The sequence below is a fragment of the Cupressus sempervirens genome, chromosome 3 (assembly GCF_028749045.1).
Source record: "Cupressus sempervirens isolate cs-2001-9-10 chromosome 3, ASM2874904v1, whole genome shotgun sequence".
Taxonomy (NCBI): Eukaryota; Viridiplantae; Streptophyta; class Pinopsida; order Cupressales; family Cupressaceae; genus Cupressus; species Cupressus sempervirens.
The window spans coordinates 348,895,766-348,917,923 of record NC_143120.1 but is presented as its reverse complement, the minus strand read 5'-3'; the positions used below and the strand labels follow the sequence as shown (position 1 = coordinate 348,917,923).

General features: G+C 35.5%; 1 protein-coding gene across 1 annotated transcript in view; it reads right to left on the bottom strand.

Annotated features, from left to right (window-relative positions):
• Positions 1-14,324, bottom strand: part of LOC149566421 (uncharacterized) — a 43,527-nt gene extending 29,203 nt beyond the window's left edge. Inside the window, exon 1 of the mRNA XM_089819772.1 lies at positions 13,905-14,324. Coding sequence (XP_089675898.1) covers positions 13,905-14,054 — 150 coding nt within the window. The 5' untranslated portion in view covers positions 14,055-14,324. The remainder of the gene's footprint in view (positions 1-13,904) is intronic.
• Between the last annotated feature and the right edge of the window lie 7,834 nt (positions 14,325-22,158).

Below are 22,158 nucleotides of genomic sequence, written 5' to 3'. Positions count from 1 at the left end.
AAGACGGGACTATAGATCTGCAGTATGTTCCTACCTCAGATTAGACTGCAGACATTCTCACCAAGCCTCTTGGTCCTGATAAGTTTGTCAAATTCAGAGGACAACTTGGTGTGTTAGATAGATTAACCATTAAGGGAGGGTATTACAATAATAGATAAGACGTCTATTATTAGTTAATGGTTATCTTGTAAATATCTTTAGCTTTAGTTTGCTTTCGTTTTTTGCTTTCTCTGGAATAGAATGTTTCTATTCTTTACGATCGTTTCCTAAGGAAACATCGTCTCTTCCTTTTGTATAAATTGACCTTTCGGTCTCTGTTATTAATAAGCAAGTATTTACCAATTACCTTGTAATACCCACCAGGGGCATTTCCCCTAGACCTCTATGAGAAGCACTACCCCTCAACCTCATTGGGTCTTCACTCCCAAATTCCCATTAGTTATCAGGATATGTCAAATAAAAACTTGATTACAACAAGTGGGTGACACGGAATCAGGATATATCATATAACTCTTGAGTGTGACTACTTAGACATTTTTATTACACAACTTGCCAAAGAACTCTTTAAATGAAGCAACTTCTACATATGACATGGCTAGTTGAAGTGGCATTATATAACTTATTTAGTATTGAATTTGTTTTTAGGTCTATGGTATGTACTAAATTCTAAACTTGATTTATATGTAATGGAAATTAGTAATATGCTCAAATGTCCCAGTGGTTGACCTTCTTGCTCCACCACCCTTCCTGCACCTCTCTGAAGGCCTCTTACTGCCATTTCCACCATGAGAAACGCCTCTTCATTTCCCAGTGCAGACATACCCTTCAAGCCTTCGCCCTAAGATGTCTTGTTATGCAGAGAACTTTTTGGAGCTGCAAAATGGACTCATTGTCACCACCCTATCCCACCACTGATCTCATTCACTCAGGATTGTCCTTGGTTCATTTAGAGCACGTTCACTTCGGCTCCTGTGCAAGACCAACCATCATATTGATAGAGTACACAGGATTCGTCAGCTTTGCAGCATTGGAGAAGGTTGAGATGAAGGAGTACTTCATCTTTCCCTGAGACGAAGGAGTACTTCATCTTTCCCTGCCCTTTATACTACAAGATTATTGGGAGGTACTATTGCCTCTTCAGGAAGGTGCTTGCAGTCACTCTCTTCCTTCAGATATATGGCCCAAAGGTGCCTCTCCCTTTATCTTCAAGAAGCTATTAGGCTTTGGAACCATACATTCCAGCACTGACATCCAGTGATGCCTCCACCCTGTCAAGCTCATTACTTCCTCCTTCACAAGGCTTAACTCAACATGTGGTACTAAGCATCAGCTTGGCCGCACTCCTTATTTCAGATCTACAAAGCCCAAGACAAGCTCCTATCAGCAATGGCCTTCCACTTCCAGAACCACTCTGAAGCGGCCCAAGGCTCCGAATGGTCCTACTGCTTATCCTTCAATTTGGAGCTTATTTACAGTTGTTCAGAATCCTTAATGAAGTTCAGGAGGTTTTACCTTTGGACCAGTCTCTTTGCTCTTATTTAAGTTGTTTTCTTTCTTCGGGTGCTGTTTGGTGTCCCTGTTGCCGGCTGGCCCCCTTTTTTTGTTTTTGGCAGTCCCTTTGACCCTTTGTGATTTCTTGTTGAACATTAATAAATTTATCTTATGCTGAATTCGATAGCTTGGTTGATGATTAAAAAAAGATAGAAGCAGAAGAATTGTCTACTATTATGATGAACGAATTATGGCAAGCTAGGAAAGACCAGTCTCTTTGCTCTTATTTAAGTTGTTTTCTTTCTTCGGGTGCTGTTTGGTGTCCCTGTTGCCGGCTGGCCCCCTTTTTTTTGTTTTTGGCAGTCCCTTTGACCCTTTGTGATTTCTTGTTGAACATTAATAAATTTATCTTATGCTGAATTCGATAGCTTGGTTGATGATTAAAAAAAGATAGAAGCAGAAGAATTGTCTACTATTATGATGAACGAATTATGGCAAGCTAGGAAACGAGGATCTCCCTAAACAAGGAATACATTTAGATGCAGAGAAAGGCATGAATCCACTTGAACAGGTATACTGTTTTCAAATTACTCTCCAGGCTACCCACACCAGCTAATCCCTTGTACTCGAAGAAACCAATATTCCTAAAAAATGGATCAAAGACATAATGGCTAATCACAGGAAGAAGATATATCATTCATACCAGGAGATATAGAGTGGGATAAGGGAACCAATTTGCTGAACAATTTGTGCCAAGAAATCTGAAATATCCAGTTTAATTACGAAAAAAATTGTATAGAATTTTATATTGGATGCAACAGGTAGTCCAGTACATCTTACCAAAAGGAAGATACATGTTCATAAGGTGTATAAATAGTCTAGATTAAAGAACAAAAAAACTTGCCCAACTCAAAACAATTTGAAATCCTTGAACCAAGTAATTGCAAATTGGTCAGGGAAACCTTTGCCTGCTCCTAAACCTGAGCCCAAGGCAAAAAATATTGCAGCATTAATCAATGGAATATTTGCTCAATTTATATCAGTTATGGTAGATGCCAAATTATATGATGCTCAAGTTGATACAAGTGTATCTCTTTCATTCTGCAAATTTCCTGTGATAATGAATTGGGAACGAGTAAAAGCATATAACAAATACAAGAGTATGGATGTTCAAGGAAATGTCTTCAGATTTGATATATATAAACATCAACTAGAAAAATTATAGAAGGAGATAAAGTTAAATGAGATTTCTTTGAGATAAGTAAAATGCCAATTGATGTACAAATAGTTAGCAATTTTATTGATAACTATTCTCCATCGAATGCAAAAACTGATAGTGTAATGTTCATGTTAAACAGAGAAAGAATAAGAAACTCGAGACTGGTATATGCTTTTGAAATAATTCCTTCTACAGTGATAGAAAAATCAAACTGTTAACAACTTTTCCTGAATTGAAGCAACGGATAGAAAAAGAAGTTTGCTCAAAGGATTCCCAAAACTTTCGGAATAAAAGAATGCCAATGATGGATGTAAATTAATCACAGAATTCAACTATCATTTTAGACTGATGTTGAACCTTGTTGCTCAAAAATAAAACCATTAATCAAAGAATTCAACTATCTTTTGAAATGAAGTTGAACCCTGTTGGTTGTGCACTCCAATGAAAATTTAATGAATGTGGAAATAGTGAAATGAGTAAGATCTTAGTTTGCATTCCTGTTAAGGTTCCAACTTCTGACATTAAGCATACAAAATTATGTGAAATCACAGAAATAGAATATAAATATAAAATGAACATTTCAATGCCCAATATGCATAGAATTTCAAATTTTCATAAATCAGAAGATCAAGCAATTTTGTAATGACATCCACTCCCAAGTCTGCATAATCAACATCATAGGGCCACAAGACTCTAAAATGACAATTTGCAAATTCGAACAAAAAACCTATAAGATTTTAGTCACAATCATTTAACACAACTGGGACCAACATCCCAACCCAACATATCTGCACTACCACTATAGCAGTACACAAAATTCGGCAAACAAAAAATAATATAATCACAAAAAAAACTGAAACTAATGCATTCATAGAATACATAAGTCTATTTTAATCATCAATTCATCATAATTCAAAGATTACATATATCATACAGCCCTCAAGATAATATATGCCAAGGACTCAATTTTTTTTACAGGATTCAATAATCTTTTTACAAGACTTGGTCAAGGCTTGGTGAGTAATCAGACAAGACCAAGCACACAAGTCATGTAGACTTGTCGTGGTTTCATTTTGGATTGTGAGTCGTGCCAAGTCTGAGCGATTCCATGCGAGTTTTCTAACCGTCATTCACTATATCTACTATGTTTTTCAAAGCATACAGGCTGGAAAATAAAATTTACATGAGAAAAAATGTGGTTGATGTTCCAGTCAACATGTTGACTTGACATTGGCAGATTGATCCAGTAGGTTCAGCCCCTAAGAGAATTGAGATTAAGTCAAAATCTGGTACAATGAAAATAACATCTAGAGATCGTTAAATCTAACTTTACACAGACGATCAGTGCATTTAGAATGGAATCAGTTTTGAAGAGGTTCATAAAACACAAGGCTATGTTCTCATTCCATCTTTTATTCTCCTTGAGTTTGGTTTAAACCATTGCGCTGTCTCATGCCTTCTCCTTTGTTCATATTTTACTGGACTTGATCTCAACTACCATAAATTCTAGTTTTTACTTAGTTTGATTGGCAACCTGTTTGAGTTCTAGGTGAATTTACAACACCCCTGGGATCAAATGAAAGAGCAAGATAATCCCACAAGAAAATGGCAAGACAATTGCAATAAGATGCAAGAATGATATTATTGATAATGTACATAATTAAAATGTGCATAATAGATCTGCTTATATAGGCAAGGCAATAAGAGACTATGATAAGGAGTAGATAAGTTATCACCCACACAAGGTAGAATCACAAGTCCACCAAAAAGTGAATCATCCTTCACTATGCAATAAAATATGTGCAACATGTGGAGGATGATGACGTGATATGTGCCTAAAGGTGGATCTCACACATAAAGTACAATGTGATAACAAATATCACCACCTAAAGTGGAATTTTATCCCACACCTTGTGCAAATATAGGTGCAAACTTCTAGGTGTCTCATATGCAAACTGCTATGCAATGCATTATCCTAAGTAAGCTTAGTGAATGTTTAATTTCACCAACACCCCCTTCCCTTTGATAGAAATGTTGCCGTTGATGTCAAAGATGCTCAGTTCAGATTATTGACATATTGTAATTGATGGCATTGCATTATAGTTGAATAAAGTATGACTAAAGCAATTCAAATTAAATATCATTCCTATTCAAGGAAGGCCAAGTGCAGTGATACAAAAGAAGACATGAAAGAGATAATATATTTAACTCAGTGATATCGCCATGTAGAAGGTGAGGTAATGAATGTATAGCTATGAAGAGAAATTAAGAGCAAAGACAATAGAAGCTGTAAAATTAGAGAAAAAGAAAAGTGTAGATATAAAGATTATGGTCGACTTTGTTTAATGCTGGTTGACATCTGAAGCATCCAGGTTTGTGAATAACGGAACATCAAGAATCATAATAGGCAGATATATAAGAGAGCAATCATCACTGCATCTACAAAGCTCTTGAATAAAAGCAGTAACAGGGCAAAACATCTTGCATCAGACAGACTGTATACATTGAAGACCGTATGCATCAGATAGACTGCCTCAGCGATAACTGAACATCGGTCATATAGAAACAACATCTTCTAAAAACAGTGACTTCATATTATATTAAGACAGTGCAGAGAATTGTCCGATTTAGGATGAAGGATGTGCCCAACTTCTAAAATATGAAGATGAAAACAACCAGTCAAAGAGCATTGACCAAATACAAGTCGAAATCCAATAACCTTGTCTATGTACCTTGTGTATGAAACAAAGAAGGTAAAGACATGTCACATATTGCTATTGGTTCCTGAAACCATGTCAGCCATGTAGACCAAGAACAGCCAAGATAACAGATCAATTAAAAGTGCAAACAAATACTTGTTAGAATGGGATCATTGTTGCACCAAAAGGCCAATCTGTTAGTGTCTTATACAACCACTCAACTTATAGTACACAGGAGGTGGTTAAGCCCTTGTCATGGATCCTGAGGTGAGCGCTAAACATTTTGCCAACAATCTCCCCCTCAGCGTTACCCGAGGATCTGAAGATTAGAACCTATGACCAAGATCTGATACCCTTGCTAGAATGGGGTGGTTGTTGCACCAAAAGACCAATCAGTTAGTGCCCAATAAACCTAGCTTATAGCATATAGGAGACGGTTAAGCCCTTGTCACGAATCCTAAGGGAAGCATTGAACATTTGGCCAACAATATTATCTAATACAATTTACAAGGACAGTGATTATAATTGTAATAAAATCATGACTAACTCAGCAATAATGAAGTCATTACCACAAACAATGATTAAAGGAGAAAGAATTAACTTATACTAAGGCGGTGGATATAACAGAAGAGTGGAATTTTGAGTTTTGGGTTAAATAATTTAAACATATATATATATATAACAAAAGGTGTCTCTTTAGGAAGAGACATATCATTCGGTAAAAAATAATGATATGAAAAGGTATTTGAAAAAGTGTGAAGTAGTGTGGATGTGGAGAAGTACAGCGAGTAAGGACCATATGTATTCAGATTTACAAATCTGATACTTACACACTTGAATTCACTTCTTTATACAAGTCTATAACACTTATTAGGTCGGCTTAATATGAGACCTAATTACAAATTAAATTACATCAACTAATGCAATACCATAACTATGTATATATGTGTGTGTGTACTGAATTACAATGTGTGGACTGGAGTATGAGAATAAAGAAATAAACAGAAAAATCTTTGAAGAGATTCATAAAGACTGTATGCAGAGATAAATGAGACTCTGGAGCAGCATCATTGAAGGAACTCTTTATTCAGATTTACAGATCTGATACTTACACACTTTAATTCATAAATGAATTCACTTCTTTATACAAGTCTATAACACTTATTAGGTCAGCTTAATATGATACCTAATTACAAATTAAATTAGATCAACTAATGCAGTACCATAACTGTGTGTGTGTGTGTGTGTGTGTGTGTGTACTGGATTATAGTGTGTGGACTGGAGTATGAGAATTAAAAAATAAACAGAAAAATCTTTGAAGAGATTTATAAAAACTTTATGCAGAGATAAAAGGGACTATGGAGCAGCATCACTGAAGGAAGGTTGCAAGAATAACTGGAAAGATTTATGAAGGATTCTATGAGCAGTATAATAGCTGACGACAATAATCAGATTACAGAAGACATTTTTGTGGAAAAAAATATAAAAGATTTGTGAAGAAACTTATAGTGGATCCATCATCTATTGATTAAGCAACATTATTAAGGTGGAAAATTGAATAATAAGTTGGTGCCTACAATTTGTGGAAGTTGGTGCTTCCAGTGAGTTGGCGCTCATAAAGTTGGAGGTTGGTGCCTACAGCCACTGTAAAAAGAATTATATATAAGCAATTATTTGCCATGGTTTTCTCCCACAGTGGGTTTCCATGTAAAAACATTGTGTCATTGTGTTCTCATGTGCTTAATTGCTTAGCAATTAATGCCACAGTAAAAATTACTATGATTCCCCCTCTCAATATAATTGTGCTTCCCCACCCTTAAGTGCAACTCAGGGGGATGCACTTAAACTCACAATGCAAGATGGGTCCCGGCTACTAGGCCCTGTTAGTTACCCATGTACAATATGCAAATGCAATGCAATCTCTCATAAAGTGGAAAAAGGGAGAAAACCTCATAGGAAAAAATTCCCTCCAAAAAGAGAGATGAAAACACACGAGATGCATGGATAGAGGACTCAAGACCCCCCAAGGACTACATACATCATGTATATACAACCAGTTATCTCCCTGTAGGAAGGAAAGTAGGAGACATGATGTCCCCCCTTAGCAAAGAAGCTCCAATGTTGATGAAGTGTAGCTGCAAACAAAAGATAATACAATGCCTACAAGCAACATGTGCCCCATTAGGAAGAAATAAGTACATCAAACGATGAAGAAACCAATCCATGTCTAAATGGAAGAATGAGTTAGGAAGTCTCCAAGTATGCATCTCTGAAGACTGAATAGTTATCTCCAAGCTCAGAGAATCCATCACATCATGATCAAGTTGAACCATGATATGTGGCAAACCGGTGAAGGAGAAGAATCAAGAATGTCAATCCAAAGAATGTGAAGAACATTCTCCAACTCCAACTTTAATGAAACTGTCCTCAAAGAGAAGAGAAACCCTCTCGAGTATGTCTCCCAAATCTGAAATGTGAGACTCAACAAACATATCTGAAATGCCATCCTAATATTAATTGTACACTGCAAGATCTAAAGCATTATGGTCATCTTGCTGAATAGTAGAACTCATGTCCAATGAAGCAGGAGGTGGAGTAGGAAGCACAACACTTGTGTCAAGAACATAATGATTCAAGTGTCCAAAGTTCTCCTCGCATACATAATTCAACCGTCGTAGAAGGGTGGGTACATCAACAACAACATGTGAAAAGGAATACAAGCATGATGCATGATCAACAACTCCCATAGCTAGGACATCTCTAGTCTCCATGTCCCTAATATAGACATAGTCAGAAGTGAACTCAACAATCTTACCTTGTGCCCCATAAGTAATTTGACAAAAAGAAATGAGATTAGCGGTCAAGGATGGTACACAAAGCACATCAATGCATGCCCTTTCCCATATCAATAGAACCCTTCCCATGAACCTTCATGTATGTGTTGTTACCCATCAATATATTAGGAGAATGACAAGCCTCAATGGAAGAGAAAATGTACATAGAAGATGTCATATGATGTGAAGCACTTGAATCATGAAGTCATTGACCACATTCAGGATGTGTAGAACCCATGAGTGCTTTACCTTTCCCTTATCCATGCTTGATGACATAGATAAATAAGTTGCCAAATGTGTAGGAGGAGGAGGTGCTAATGACGACAGCTTTATGTTGTTATTTTGAAGAATGCAAATGAGCTCGTTGATCTTCTTATTGAAACATTTATGCTTATCATGTCCTTGCTTTTTACAATATGCACATTTCACCTTCTTCCTTCTAGATGATTCTTCTCTTGAAGAGGACTCGTACTCTTTTATGTTGTGAAGGAGAATCATCAATTTTGCCATGATGCTTAGGATCCTTATGTTGCTTTTTTCCTTTGCCATTGGAAGCCTTCGGAGTGGAGTCATTTGCAAGAAATGCATGAGGCTTTAAAGGCTTCAATTAACCCATGTGTGCCAACTTTGATTGTTCCCTTTTGAGGTGAGTTGCAAATTCATCAAGAGAAGGCATTTTGTATGCACTACCAAGACCATTCATAGTAGAATACACTATAGGAAAAAAAATGAATATTTAGGATCTATCTTGGAAAGAATAGATATAATCAATTGTTCATTCTTTTTGGTAATCCCACAATTAGAAAGCTTCAATCTAATAGAATTGAACTTAGAGGAAAAGTCTTGAATATTGTCAAAATCACTAGAATTTAGACTTATTAGCTCATTCTCCAATTTGAATTTTCTCATTCTATCTCGCTTAACCAAAAAAAATCTCCATGGTAGTCCAAACATCATGAGGATGTGTACAAGATGCAATATGATATAGAAAATCAAGAGGGATAGAGAATTTGAGTGTCAAGAGCTCTATACCTTCAATAAACCATTTTCTCCTTTCTACAACACATGGGATGGATTCTATATCCCAACCAAAAGTGATTCTATGCAATCCCACTTGTAACAACAATGTCTCCATAGTTTTCTCCATTCATGACAATATATGGAGTTAGGAGTGCAACTTTTGACAAATCCATGATACAACCAAAGAGTACAATGGAACAGATCACCCCTTCAAATCACTGATGCAAAACAAAAAATTGAGATCCAAATATATTAAGTGACAAAATAGGCCCAAAAAGAACCAAATGTTGAAACTAATATGTCCACTCAAAATGGCTACAAACTAATAGCATATCTGAAAGTAGACAAAAAGTCATGCACTTTAAAAGAAAACGGAATGGGGAAATGTTAATTTATGTGTCCAAACGAAGCCCAAGAAATTGCAAAAAGAAAAATTAGATAGGTACAGTCATGAAAGACTACAAAGTCCAATCAATCTGGCCACCAAAATCAGAAAATAATACCAGTGGAAAATTCGAGTTCTACCCCAAACACAAATGAAAAAGGTAAATAATTCAAACCCTGTGTTGACGTCAGGGAAACCCCTAGCAAAAAAAACAACTGCCCTATTTTGATGTTTGAATGGGCATCAAAGTTAGGATTGTAGACAGTGACGTGCCACAAAAACAAGACTATATGTTGATGTGCCATGCTGACCAGGTGTATGATCTGATGTGGCATACGCTGATATGATCTGATGTGGCATATGCTGATATGGCATATAGGCCACGTGTCACTATCAGGTTTGTTGATGGATATTGCAACTAATGTGGCCACATGTCATTTGTGTTTGGTATATGCTGACCAGGTGTATGATCTGATGTGGCATACGCTGATATGGCATATAGGCCACATGTCACTATCAGGTTTGTTGATGGGTATTGCAACTAATGTGGCGCCGCTTGATTGGCAATGGTGGTGGTTTTGCAGTGGTGTACTGCTTGAGCAAAGGTGGCGACAAGCAATTATGGGACTGTGTCGCTTGGGAGCTGCACCTAATAGTTGCACTGCTTAATGGGAATTGTCCCACATTCACAAGGATGTGGGCCTCTTCCTTGTTTTTATGCATCAATGCACAATCAACTAGCAAGGAACTCCAAAGCTCTGTCTTTTTTTTACAGACCATGTCTAATGATGAGCACAAGCAATGGTCGAAATGCAGTTCTGAGGCTTGGTATTGCCCGATTTGAATGTGATTACCAAATATGTTGAATCTGCTAGATTATCAAATGGGTCTATATTTTTATGTAGGTTGCCTAGAAGAATTTTCATTGATTCTATTTGAAATATCCCACATTCATACTAATAGGCGATTTATGTTGTTTCAATACAACAGCACACGAATATTGGTAACTCGAAGCCGGAAGGTAGAAATTGTGGTCGCTTAGTACTATGACTTCGTCAATGTGTATGATTTTCTGCTTAAAATCACAACAAACTAACAATAACCAAGGACAAGAGTTTGAGACCCCAAATATGGAAATTTGCCAAAATACCTAACAAATATCTATGAAAATAAAATGCAAAAAATGCAAAATTAGGAAGAATCCTTTTCCTTGAATAATTATACCACAGAGGGACAAATCAAGTTGTATCGCTTGGCCCACTAATTTGTTTTGCCTTGAATTCAACTTTTGACTAATATAAGCAAATTTATAATCGATTCTCACCAAAACAACCTCTCGGATACAATGGTGATGCCCAAATAGCCTCATTCTACACCTACAATCAAATCAAGCCAAATTTGCACTTCTCGAGAAGGAGTTTTCACACCTTAAGAGCTCTGATACCATGTTAGAATTTTAAGTGACTCTACAAAACCCACAAGATCAAATGAGAGACCGAGATAATTTCCACAAGTGAATGGCAAGACAATTGCATTGAGATACAAGAATGTTATTCTTGATAACAGGCATGCTTATAGAAGCAAGGCAATAAGAGACTATGATAAGAGTAGATAAGTTATCACCCACACAAGGTGGAATCGCATGTCCATCAGAAGTGGATATCTTCCATTATACAATGAAGTATGTGCAAGATGTGGAGGATAATAATGTGATATGTGCACTGAAGGTGGATCTCACACATTAAGTGGAATATGATTACAACTATCACCCACCAAAAGTGGAAGTTCTCCTCTACCATGTGCAAATATAGGTAAAAACTCTTAGGTGTCTCATATGCAAACTACTATGCAATGCATTATCCTAAGTAAGCTTAAGTAAAGTGTAATTAGTGAATACTTGATTACATCAACACAACCAGTGTGATGAAAATCAGCAACATTTGATTCCTTTGTTTTCACAACTTTTCGAACTACAATGCATAACATATGCAACATTCAACTCCTCCTACATTATTCCGTACTGCCCATTCTATCTCTGTGTTCAAATCCCCACTTTCAAGGATTTGCAGATGATTTGCAACTCTAGACAATTTTGCAACTGCCTATTATTCCTTATCCCACTCCTCCCTATTCAATACGAAATCGTCGATTATTTTTCTTTGGATAGGACTTCCATCTTTCCTATCAAAAATTCTTTACAACCTGTGTGTTATCATCATTTTCATAAGTTAAATAAGTAAATCTATCAATGCCTGAGGAACTGTTACTGCAACAAAAAAGCGACAGCCAAAGGAGTACATTTTGTCCTATTAAAGTTATTTCCATATTTCTTTAGAATATCTCCCAACAATACAAGACTTTCCAGGTTTCATCCCACTCCTTGCTCTACAATTTGCCTAGTCTACTATAGTACTCTTCTGATTCAAAACACATTGCAATGAACGAGTAATTACTTTTTTTGTTATTTGGATTCTTTGATTATTTAGTACTCTATATGGTTGCAGAATAGCTACTTCCTCAGATGCCTACCAAAAATATCATGGACACATGTCAGAGGACATTTACAAATAACAGAAATATGAGGAAATATGTATTCAACCTTGGTGATATAACCTTAATTTGAAACACTTCATGATATTCATGTTGATCTTTCTAAGCAGGTACTATTGGCAACTAATGTGAGCCTTATCAATGAACAGAAGAAATCATATATGGTTGTGGAGTTATTTGCTTCCTCGCATACCCACCGAAAATGGCCACATGTTAAAAAGTGATATGTCATTTACAAACAAGATAATAAAAGGAATATGCAGGTGGCCTTGATAATGTGAGCCTAAAGCTGAATCACCTCATGATAATCATGTTGACATTTCCAAACAGGTAGTAATAATACTGCAGTGCACTCTTGTTGTGAGACTGAAGGCTGTCATTATTGCTGAACAATATACTCAAATTAATTCAGCTGAAGGTGGAATGAGAGTGTAATCAAGAGAAATAATGAGCTGAAATCTGATCGTTTTCCATATAGAATTTTGTTTTCACCCACTGAAAATTCAAAATATCAATTACCCAAAAATATATTACTGTAGTACTGTTGCCTACATGAAATCTATGCAATATTTAGCATAAGAGGAGGTTCAAAATGGCAATTCCTATCTTAATAGTTTACACTAAAGCAGAAAAATATGACTAATCCTCCTGGCTTCTCCGCTTATTTCAGGAATTATTGATATGACGGTCGATTCTCATATGCTCTCGGCTAATTAAAAATTTGATCTTAATGCATCAGATAATCCACTACATGTAAGCAGGGTGAAACTATTGCACATTTGACATTCATAGGGTTGGGTTCATTTCACTTGTGATTAGCAATAATCCTCACATCAACGGAATTGACATCCAGCAATAAGCAGAATATATTTCTCTCCTGGAGAATTTCTCCACATATGAATGCCGAATTCAAGCTACGCCACTTAAAAGTAAAAATCAGACCATGAAATATGCAATAAATACACAACGTCAGATACAGTTCTTTGGGGGGATGCATGCAGTTTGAAATAGGGTAGGTGGGTATATAAAGCAGGGTACAGCTATATTAAATTATGATCATCAGGAGATGCGAGATATGTATACTAGAACAGGGTTCCAATCCATGGGCATGAACACGATTTTCCTAAGAACTATGATTTTTTTCCTAAAAATTAATTTTGAGATACATAACAACGATTATAAGTAAAATCATAAAATGCCCCTTTCAATCCAATCTAACACTTACCGCTAGAACTGCTGTACAAAATTACCATAAAGAAAATAATAATGAACTATCCAGCTGACCTCGATGAAGAGGACCCTAAACCAAGAAGCTCTTAAAGAAGTCATGAAAGGAGTTGAGAAATCCTTTGAATTTATATTATATGAAGAATACCGATGATGGAATCACGTATTCTACTTCCAAATGGTACAGTTTTAGAATATTTTAAAGGCGAAACACGGAATTGAAAATTATTTTCATTTTAGTATCTCCAGAGCTGAACATAGCAGAAACATGCATTTGCATCCAATAACAACTTTGCCAAATGACACTATTGAAAAGAAATACTTCATAAACCTCTAGATTATAATACTCAAAGCCCGCATAACATAAAATCTGACAGCCAAAACATACAATTAACAAGCTTAACATAAAAACAATCATGGCGTGAATTTGGCTACCAAGAAAGCCCGAAAGGCCTAGTTGGGTGTAAAGAAAGACTCACAGCTTGTAATGCTTGAGATGGACTTTCTTCGCTGATCTTTTGTCTGGCTAATGCAAGCAGGGACTGAATGCTTTCCACTTGATTTTGATGATTTACGGGATTGTTTTCCATTTGATTTTGTTGGTCTAAGGGATTTTCATCAATATCCATTGCCCTCGAATCTGCTCCTACTACTGGTTGTATGTGTATCCCAGTATGTATATGATAGTTGCATTCAAAAAGGAGCTCACTGCTCAAAATTTGGTGGGCTTGCAAAGACAAACCATGAACAACATTTTTCTTCCTTCCTAGAATGTTTTTATTGTAACAAACTGGTTAATAATTGCATCTGCCTATTTTTAAACTTTTCGAAAAAAAATTAATAAAAAATAATAATAATCTGACCGACTAATCTATGGGTAGGATTGAGAAAATTCCCTTCTTCAGTAGAAGCAGTTGAAATAGCATTTATGGGGTTTACATGAAATTATCCTTCAATTTAGTTATTAGTTTTTAAAAAATATGATAAAATTTTTTTATTTTAAAAAAATTACGATTTCTTTAATTCTAAATAAATTTAGTAATAAGGATTTTTTTTATAAATTTAGTAATAAGGTTTTTTTTATAAATTTAGTAATGAAGTTTTTTTTTCCAAAATAAATATTTTGTATGAGGAAAGTTTTTTTTAAAAATTATTTAAATGCTGATATTATTTATTTATTTTTAATATAAGCTGTCAAAATGAAGGGGTTAATCTAATTACAAACAAGATCTCCAACATAAACTATAGACCAACATTCAAAGTACATTAACAACTAAAAAACAGTTGCAATACACTGGCAACTACTAATAAGAAACTAGAACAACCAGTCCTCACCACAAGCTTAACAAAAACATAAACCAGGGTTAGGAGAGGATTTTATATACTTATTCCTCCTCTCCACTCAAAAAACCACTTATGTCAATTATTGTAATAATAGTTAACAAGAAGGGTTGGTAGCAAAGGAGCAAAATATGGTAAAAATGGCACACCGAGGAGTAGGCAAGCGAGGAGCAAGCAACAACTGAAGAATAGAGGCCCACATAAGCATTAATGCATAGCAACGAGCAACTCTTTTTAACGCACGCCCTAGATTAGATGAACATGATAGTTGTAGATCTAGGCTAGGCAATAGAAGAGGCAATACCTAGGAGTAATTGAGTGATGAGGTGGACAAGGTTTTCCAATCAAAAAAATTCATAACCATGTAAATTTGAGGTGGGCTTCTTTTGACTAGTCCAATAAAATTGGGGACCCTAATGTATAGTGGGTATTCAAACATGGATGTCAGGTCAATAAAGGATATAAATAACTCTCAGCTCCACACTCAAACCCTAACCCCATTTTCCAATAACCTCAGAAGAAACCCTTCTCACATCACTTCCATCAAGCAAAGGATAGAAATGGTCAATGGCGACATAGCTCATGCTAATGGAAACAACATAGGTATGAGAAATGCAAGCAAAATGTGTTAGCTTGTGGTGATTGATTAGGTAAGAACTGTACACTTTCCATGTATCCTCGTCGAGGTTCGGACACATGGCTATTTTTCTCGAGGTCAACATGTTCGAATCAACTCTAGCCCTAATTTGTAAGTAGCAAAATGTTTGTATAAAAATGGCTTAGAGTTAGTGATTTTTTATTTGTGATGGTGATTTAGTAGCTTCTTGTAGCGGTATTGAGTTGAAAGGGAATTGTAATCAGGTTGAAATAATAAGAATATTGGACTCATTGTTTGGTGGACATAGCCCAGGGATTGGATAAACCATGTTAAATCTTTGTCTTGTGTTCTCTTATGTGTGCTTTATTCTTTTTTGATATTGGTTATACTTTCATGTAAATGTTATTTATACCTCTTTAATCCTAACAAGTGGTATCAGAGCAAGGTTATTTAAATTATCCTCTACAGAAAATTTTTACAGTTGAGTGGGAGTCTTATGATTAAGTGGGAGCAATGATAGACAAGGGTAAGCTGAAAGTTGAGAAGTTTAATGGGAAAAACTTTTAGTTATGGAAAATGTAAATGAGTATTATCTTTATCAAAAGGATTTATGGTGACTATTAGGAGGAAAGACCAAGAAAGATGCAAATATGATAGATGAGGACTTGGATATTTTGGATAGGAAGACACTTGGAAGTATCCATTTATGTCTGACACAATCGGTGGCAATTAATATTATGAAAGCAAAAATGACTAAAGAGTTGATGCAAACCCCAACAAATTTGTATGAAAAGCCTTCTACTTCAAACAAGATATTTCTCATGAAGCATTTATTTAATATGAAGATGGAAGAAGGTGGATTTTTTGTTAATCATTTGAATGAGTTTAATATGGTTACCAGTCAGTTATCTTCTATAAATGTCAATTTTGATGAAGAAATTAGGGCTCTCTTCATTCTATATTTTTTGCCTGAAAGTTGGAATGGCTTGGTAATGGTTGAATAATTATGTTTTTGGAATGGCTTGGTAATGGTTGAGTAGTTATAACAAATACAATTTTATGAATGAGCATGGTTACACTCGGTGGCATTCAAACCATTGTGTTTATTTTAAGAGGTTGGATGATGACAACTACATTATTTTATGTTTATATGTTGACGATATGCTTGTAGTTGGGTCTAACATGGATCACATAAAGGGATTGAAACAATAGTTAGCACATCCATTTGCTATAAAGGATTTGGGGGCAGCAAAAAAAATTCTTGGTATGAAAATTCATAGAGATAGGAAAAATAGGAAGTTGACTCTATCTCAGGTTGATTATATTAAGAAGGTGTTGCATGTTTCTATATGGAGAATGCCAAAGTTGTTAGCACACCTTTGTCTAGTCATTTGAAATTGACTAAGGAGATAAGTCCAAAGACATAGAAAGAGGAGGAGAAAATTTACAAGGTACCTTATGCTTTAGCTATAGGAAGTTTAATGTAAGCTATGGTATGTACTAGGCCATATATTGCACATGTAGTGGGAGTCATTGGCAGGTATATGAGTCATCTTGGGATTGAGCATTGGAATACAATCAATTGGAATCTCAAATATTTGAGAGGTACATCAAGTGAGTATTTACATTTTGGGGGCTCTGTTACTAATTTACAAGGCTATGTTAACTCAAATTTGGTAGGGGATCTTGATATTGGGCAAAGTACTATAGGATATGTATTTATTGTTGGTAAGATAGCAATGATTTAGATTGTTTAGTTACAAAAGGTGAATGTTTTATCCATTACAAAGGTAAGAGTATGTTTCTACTATAGAGGTAGCCAAGGTGATGATATGGATTCAATTTTAATGTAAGAATTGGGGCATCCATAGAGGGATAATTATATGTATACAAATAGCCAAAGTGTCATTCATCTTTCTAATAATTCTGACCCACATTCAAAAGACAAAACGCATATACTTGCGATACCTTTTAATTTAGTATATTTTGGATGATGGGTAGTTAAAGTTGTACAAGACACATATAGATGATAATCCATCACATATGTTTACAAAGGTAGTGACAAGGGAGAAGTTGATCTCATCTTCAGCTTTGGTTGATCTTCTAGACTAAACATAATAAATGAACAATTGAGTCTAGGGTGATTCGATCCAATGGAAGCCTTGTGAGGTAGTAGTATTGCTATAGAGCCTGATCAATCCCCAAGTGAGATATTATTAGCTTGTGGTGTCTGGTCATGTAAGTATTGTACACTCACCATGTATCATTGCCAAGGTTCAGATACATGGCTTTTTTTTAGGGAGTTGACATGTTGTAATTGATTGTAGCCCTAATTTGTAAGTGGCAAAAAGCTTGTATAAAAATACCTTAGAGTTTCAAAAAAATTATGTGTAATGGTGATTTAGTAGCTTCCTACAATAGTATTGAGTTGCAAGGGATTGCAAATTGTAATTAGGTTGAAATCACTGGATAATAAGAATATTGTACTCGTTGTTTCGTGGACATAGCCTAGGGATTGGATGAATTACGTTAAACATTTGTGTCTTGTGTTCTCTTCTATGTGCTTTATTCTTTTATGTAATTGGTTTTATTTGCATGTAATTGTTATTTGTCTCTCTAATCCTAACATAGTGTAGACTCCTCAAAAAACTAGTGCAAATCAAACTCATTTGAGAAAGATGATAGAACAAGTCATCCATGGAATTCAGTCAACACTAAAGAAGACTCCCAAATTTTCATTCCCCAAGGTAACTTGGATTACAAACCATGCATCTCCATTAATCTAAGGTAGGGGCATAAAGAAATCCATCAACAAATTTAGAGATTGCAACACCATAATGAAATGGATTGATGGTTCTTAAGAGACAAAGGGTCTACTTGTCTGGCTTCAATCAAAGTGGAACTATGACTATCAAATATGGAAGCTCCTAAATATTTTTTTCATGAACACACTCCCATCAGGTGAAGCTAGGGATTTCATCATCTACCAAGGCAATTAGAAGGTTAATGGCTACTCAATTTTAATGGACAAATGGGAACCCAACTTTAATCTATAGAAATTTGAATTCAACGAGAAAGTGGTATGGATAAGACTATATGAGTTTCTAGTCGAGTATTTGGAAAAGGAGGTCATCAAAGACATTAAATGTGGTCTAGGGAAATTCCAAGAATTGGAAAACATTATTAATGATGAATAATTTGGAAATTACAAAAGATTCGATGTCAAAATTTCACCATTTGACCAACTTCCTAGGGTTATAGAATTAAACGGACATAGGATCTTGGAAACAATGTATAATAATGGAAGTAGTAGAAAACTCACCTCCAAGATCCAATGTTGTACAAAATAAGATATTGTCCCTACCCATCACCACAATAGTAACCCTTAATGAGCAAGCTTCACCTCCATCTCAAATGGAGAACACCCTGGCTCTATCAATACCAACACAATAGGAGGAACATGTCAATCCACCCATCATGGAATTATCACAACAAAAGGATTTTTTAGAACCCTTAATCATGTCATATCCCACCAAGGATCAACTAGACACGATGATTCTACAAATAACAAATGATCTGATCCCAAATAGAGGTTGATATGAGACCCACTCTTCCAACGCCCTTCAGTTCCACTAGTGGGAGTCACATGTATTGAAATGTCCCTTCACCTCTTCATTGAACACTTGGAGAATCAATGAGGGATGGAGGGAACCAATATCAACCCCTATTGGATAATGTTGTTGAAGAATGGTCAAAGGAGGAAGATGAATCAAAGGATGAAGACAAGTTCGAGCTAAAACAATCCTTGCCTCTGATAGAGCTTGGAATTGGGAGAAAAACCTCAAGAAGGAAGAAATCCTTATTCACAAATCTCAAAAGGAAGAGACAAAAATCTAATGTATAAAGACTAGTCCTAGCTACAAATGCACAGTGCCAAAGAAAATTAAGAAATGAGAAGTAGTACACCCTTCCCATGGAACAACGAGGATCATAACTTGGAATTCTAATGGTACAAATGTCCCTAGAAAATAGTGCTTAATTAAGTATCAACTTGATCAGAGTCATTTAGGCATTATTTTACCCAAGGAAACTATGTGGAGTAGCAAGAGGGTTCCAAGAATTTAAAGGGATAGTTGTAATGGGAAGGTTTTATGACTAAGGTAATGAGTGCGTTTGGCAGTACTAACATTATTTTGAAATCACTGCTCTATTTCCCACTCTCTATTAAAAAGAGTAAGCTTTGGATGGCAACATAATGAAGGGAATTGTCCAACAACTTGGAATTCTAGGTTACTAATATTTATGGTCCTTCTTCAAAGTTGGAGAAGATAATTCTCTAGGGAAATATTTGAGAGTAGCTATCACTGAGCCTAAATGTCCCCACATCCCTAGGAAGAAATTTCAATGCAACCTTATATATTTTGGAGAAAAGAGGAGGTACACTACACACATCCCAACTTCAATAGGATTTCCAAGCTTGGGCCCATTCTTGTGACTTGCGTAATGTGGAAATTAAGAATGACAAATATACCTAGACCAACCACCAATCTGATTTTACTAGCATTGCAAAAAAAATGGACTGATTTTTCCTATGTGGGGATTGGTCCAATCTCTAGGATGCCTTTGAAGCCACTATCCTCCCATATACTACATCTAATCATTATTTGGTTCAGCTAAATTTGACTACAAACATCCTAGAGAGAGGGTCTCCTTTCCGCTTCAAAAATATATGGCTCAAGGATAAGGTGTTGAAATCCCTTATCAATGAATAATGGAATGAGGTTAGGTGCAAAGATAAACTTAAGATGCTTATTTCAAATTGAAATTGACACATGTTAAGAATTTCCTTAGAGAGTGGAATGAAACTAATTTAAAAAATAAAATAAAGAAAAATTCAAATTTGAAGAAGAGCTAGTTCATCTTGATGGAAAAGTTATCACACGTGGGATGAATACAACGGATTTAAACCTAGAAAAAAATCTCAAGGAAGAAATCATAGATATCCTCAATAAAGAGCTGATCTTCTAGCAATATAAATAAAGGGAAATATGGTTGTAGGAGGGGAATAAGCATAACCATAATAGTATAAACATAACCAAAGTTCCACATTGGCTAAGCATAATCATAATAGGATAAACACAATTATAATGGATGATGGATCTTAGGCATCCACAACTCTTAAAATCAACTCCACAATGGTGGAATATTTTCAAGGTCTTTTTAATCATAACCTAGTCACCAATGAGGCAAACAAAGAATAATTTATCAAACACATTCCCAACTTGATCATCCTAGTGAATAATGAAGTCTTGTATAGAAGTATTAGTCAAGAGGAAACGAGGAAGGTTGTGTTTTAGATAGGAACAAACAAAGTTCCTAGTCTAGATAATTTCCCTCCTCACCTCTATCAAATGACCATTTGGGATTTGATATGCTTGAACCTCCACAAAGTAGTTGAGGAACCTAGAAAGTATAAAGTGTTTTTGAGAGTTTTCTATCACACTTTCCTTGCACTCATACAATTAAAAATGATCACATAGACAATGGTAGATTTTCAGCCTATTTCCCTGTGTAATGCAATTTACAAAGTGATTACCAAAATCATTTCCAATAGGTTAAAAAAATTCTCAATAAAATCATTTTGAAGGAGCAAAAAAACTTTTTACCAGGGAGATCGATAGTGAAAGGTACCATAATAACACATAAAGCAATTCACTCAACTAGGAAAGCTAGAGCACCAAGCATGGTTATTGAATTGGATATCCTCAAATAATACAATCTTATTAAGAATTTCCTCTTTAGTATCCTCCAAAGATTTGGAATTAGTGTGGATTGGATATATTGGATTAAATTTTACATAGAAAATCCTAAATACTCAAATTTAGTCAATAGGGTGCCTCAAGGTCTTTTCACATTCGCTAAAGGAATCCACCAAGAAGATCTCATCTCCTACTTCCTTTTCATAATTATCATGACAAAGGCTTTGGAAAGGTCTATCCAATTTGCAAGGCAATTGGCTAGTGGAAAGGAATGCAAACTTATCATAAGATTGAGAATTACACTCACTAGTAATTTGTTGATGACATGGTCCTATTTGGAAAAGCTTGTAGATGGGAGACTACAATCATCACAAATTCACTTGATAGTTATTCCAAAGCCTCTAGACAACTAATCAACTAGTGATGATGATATTTTTCTTCCTTAATTTGTACAACCTGATCTATAACAAGATGTTGCAAGGATTCTTGGTCTTAGAATTACAACTATCCCAGGAAAATTCTTGGGAATTTCCTCATTTGTGGTACCAATAAGGTAGAGTATTAGGAGAACTTGATCTTAGATTACAAAAGGAAACTAGAACTATGGAATGGGAAGTGGTTGTCCTCAGTTGGTAAGATCCTCCTTATCAAGTCATTCCTTTCTACTATCCCCATTTATTCCATGGTATGCTTCAAACTCCTAGTGGTAGTTGATGAGGACATAGTTAGCATCATGTGTAGATTTTCTAGAATGGGTTTGAAGACCAAAATAAGATCCCTTTTCTCTCTTAGGAAAAGATTGAAAACCTTTCAATGCAAAAGATGTATGGGTTTGAAAGGTGCATCAAATGAACCTAGCCATGGGAGCCAAGTTTGTTTGGAGCATCTTTCATAAAGGTCACAGAAAATGGGCTAAAGTGCTATGAAGGAAATACCTTAACGCAAATGACTCTAAAAGGATCCTAAGTACTCTAGACCTGTTGATGGGTTTTTCCATCTGGAATTTCATCTTGGAATCGTAAAGCATTATCACCA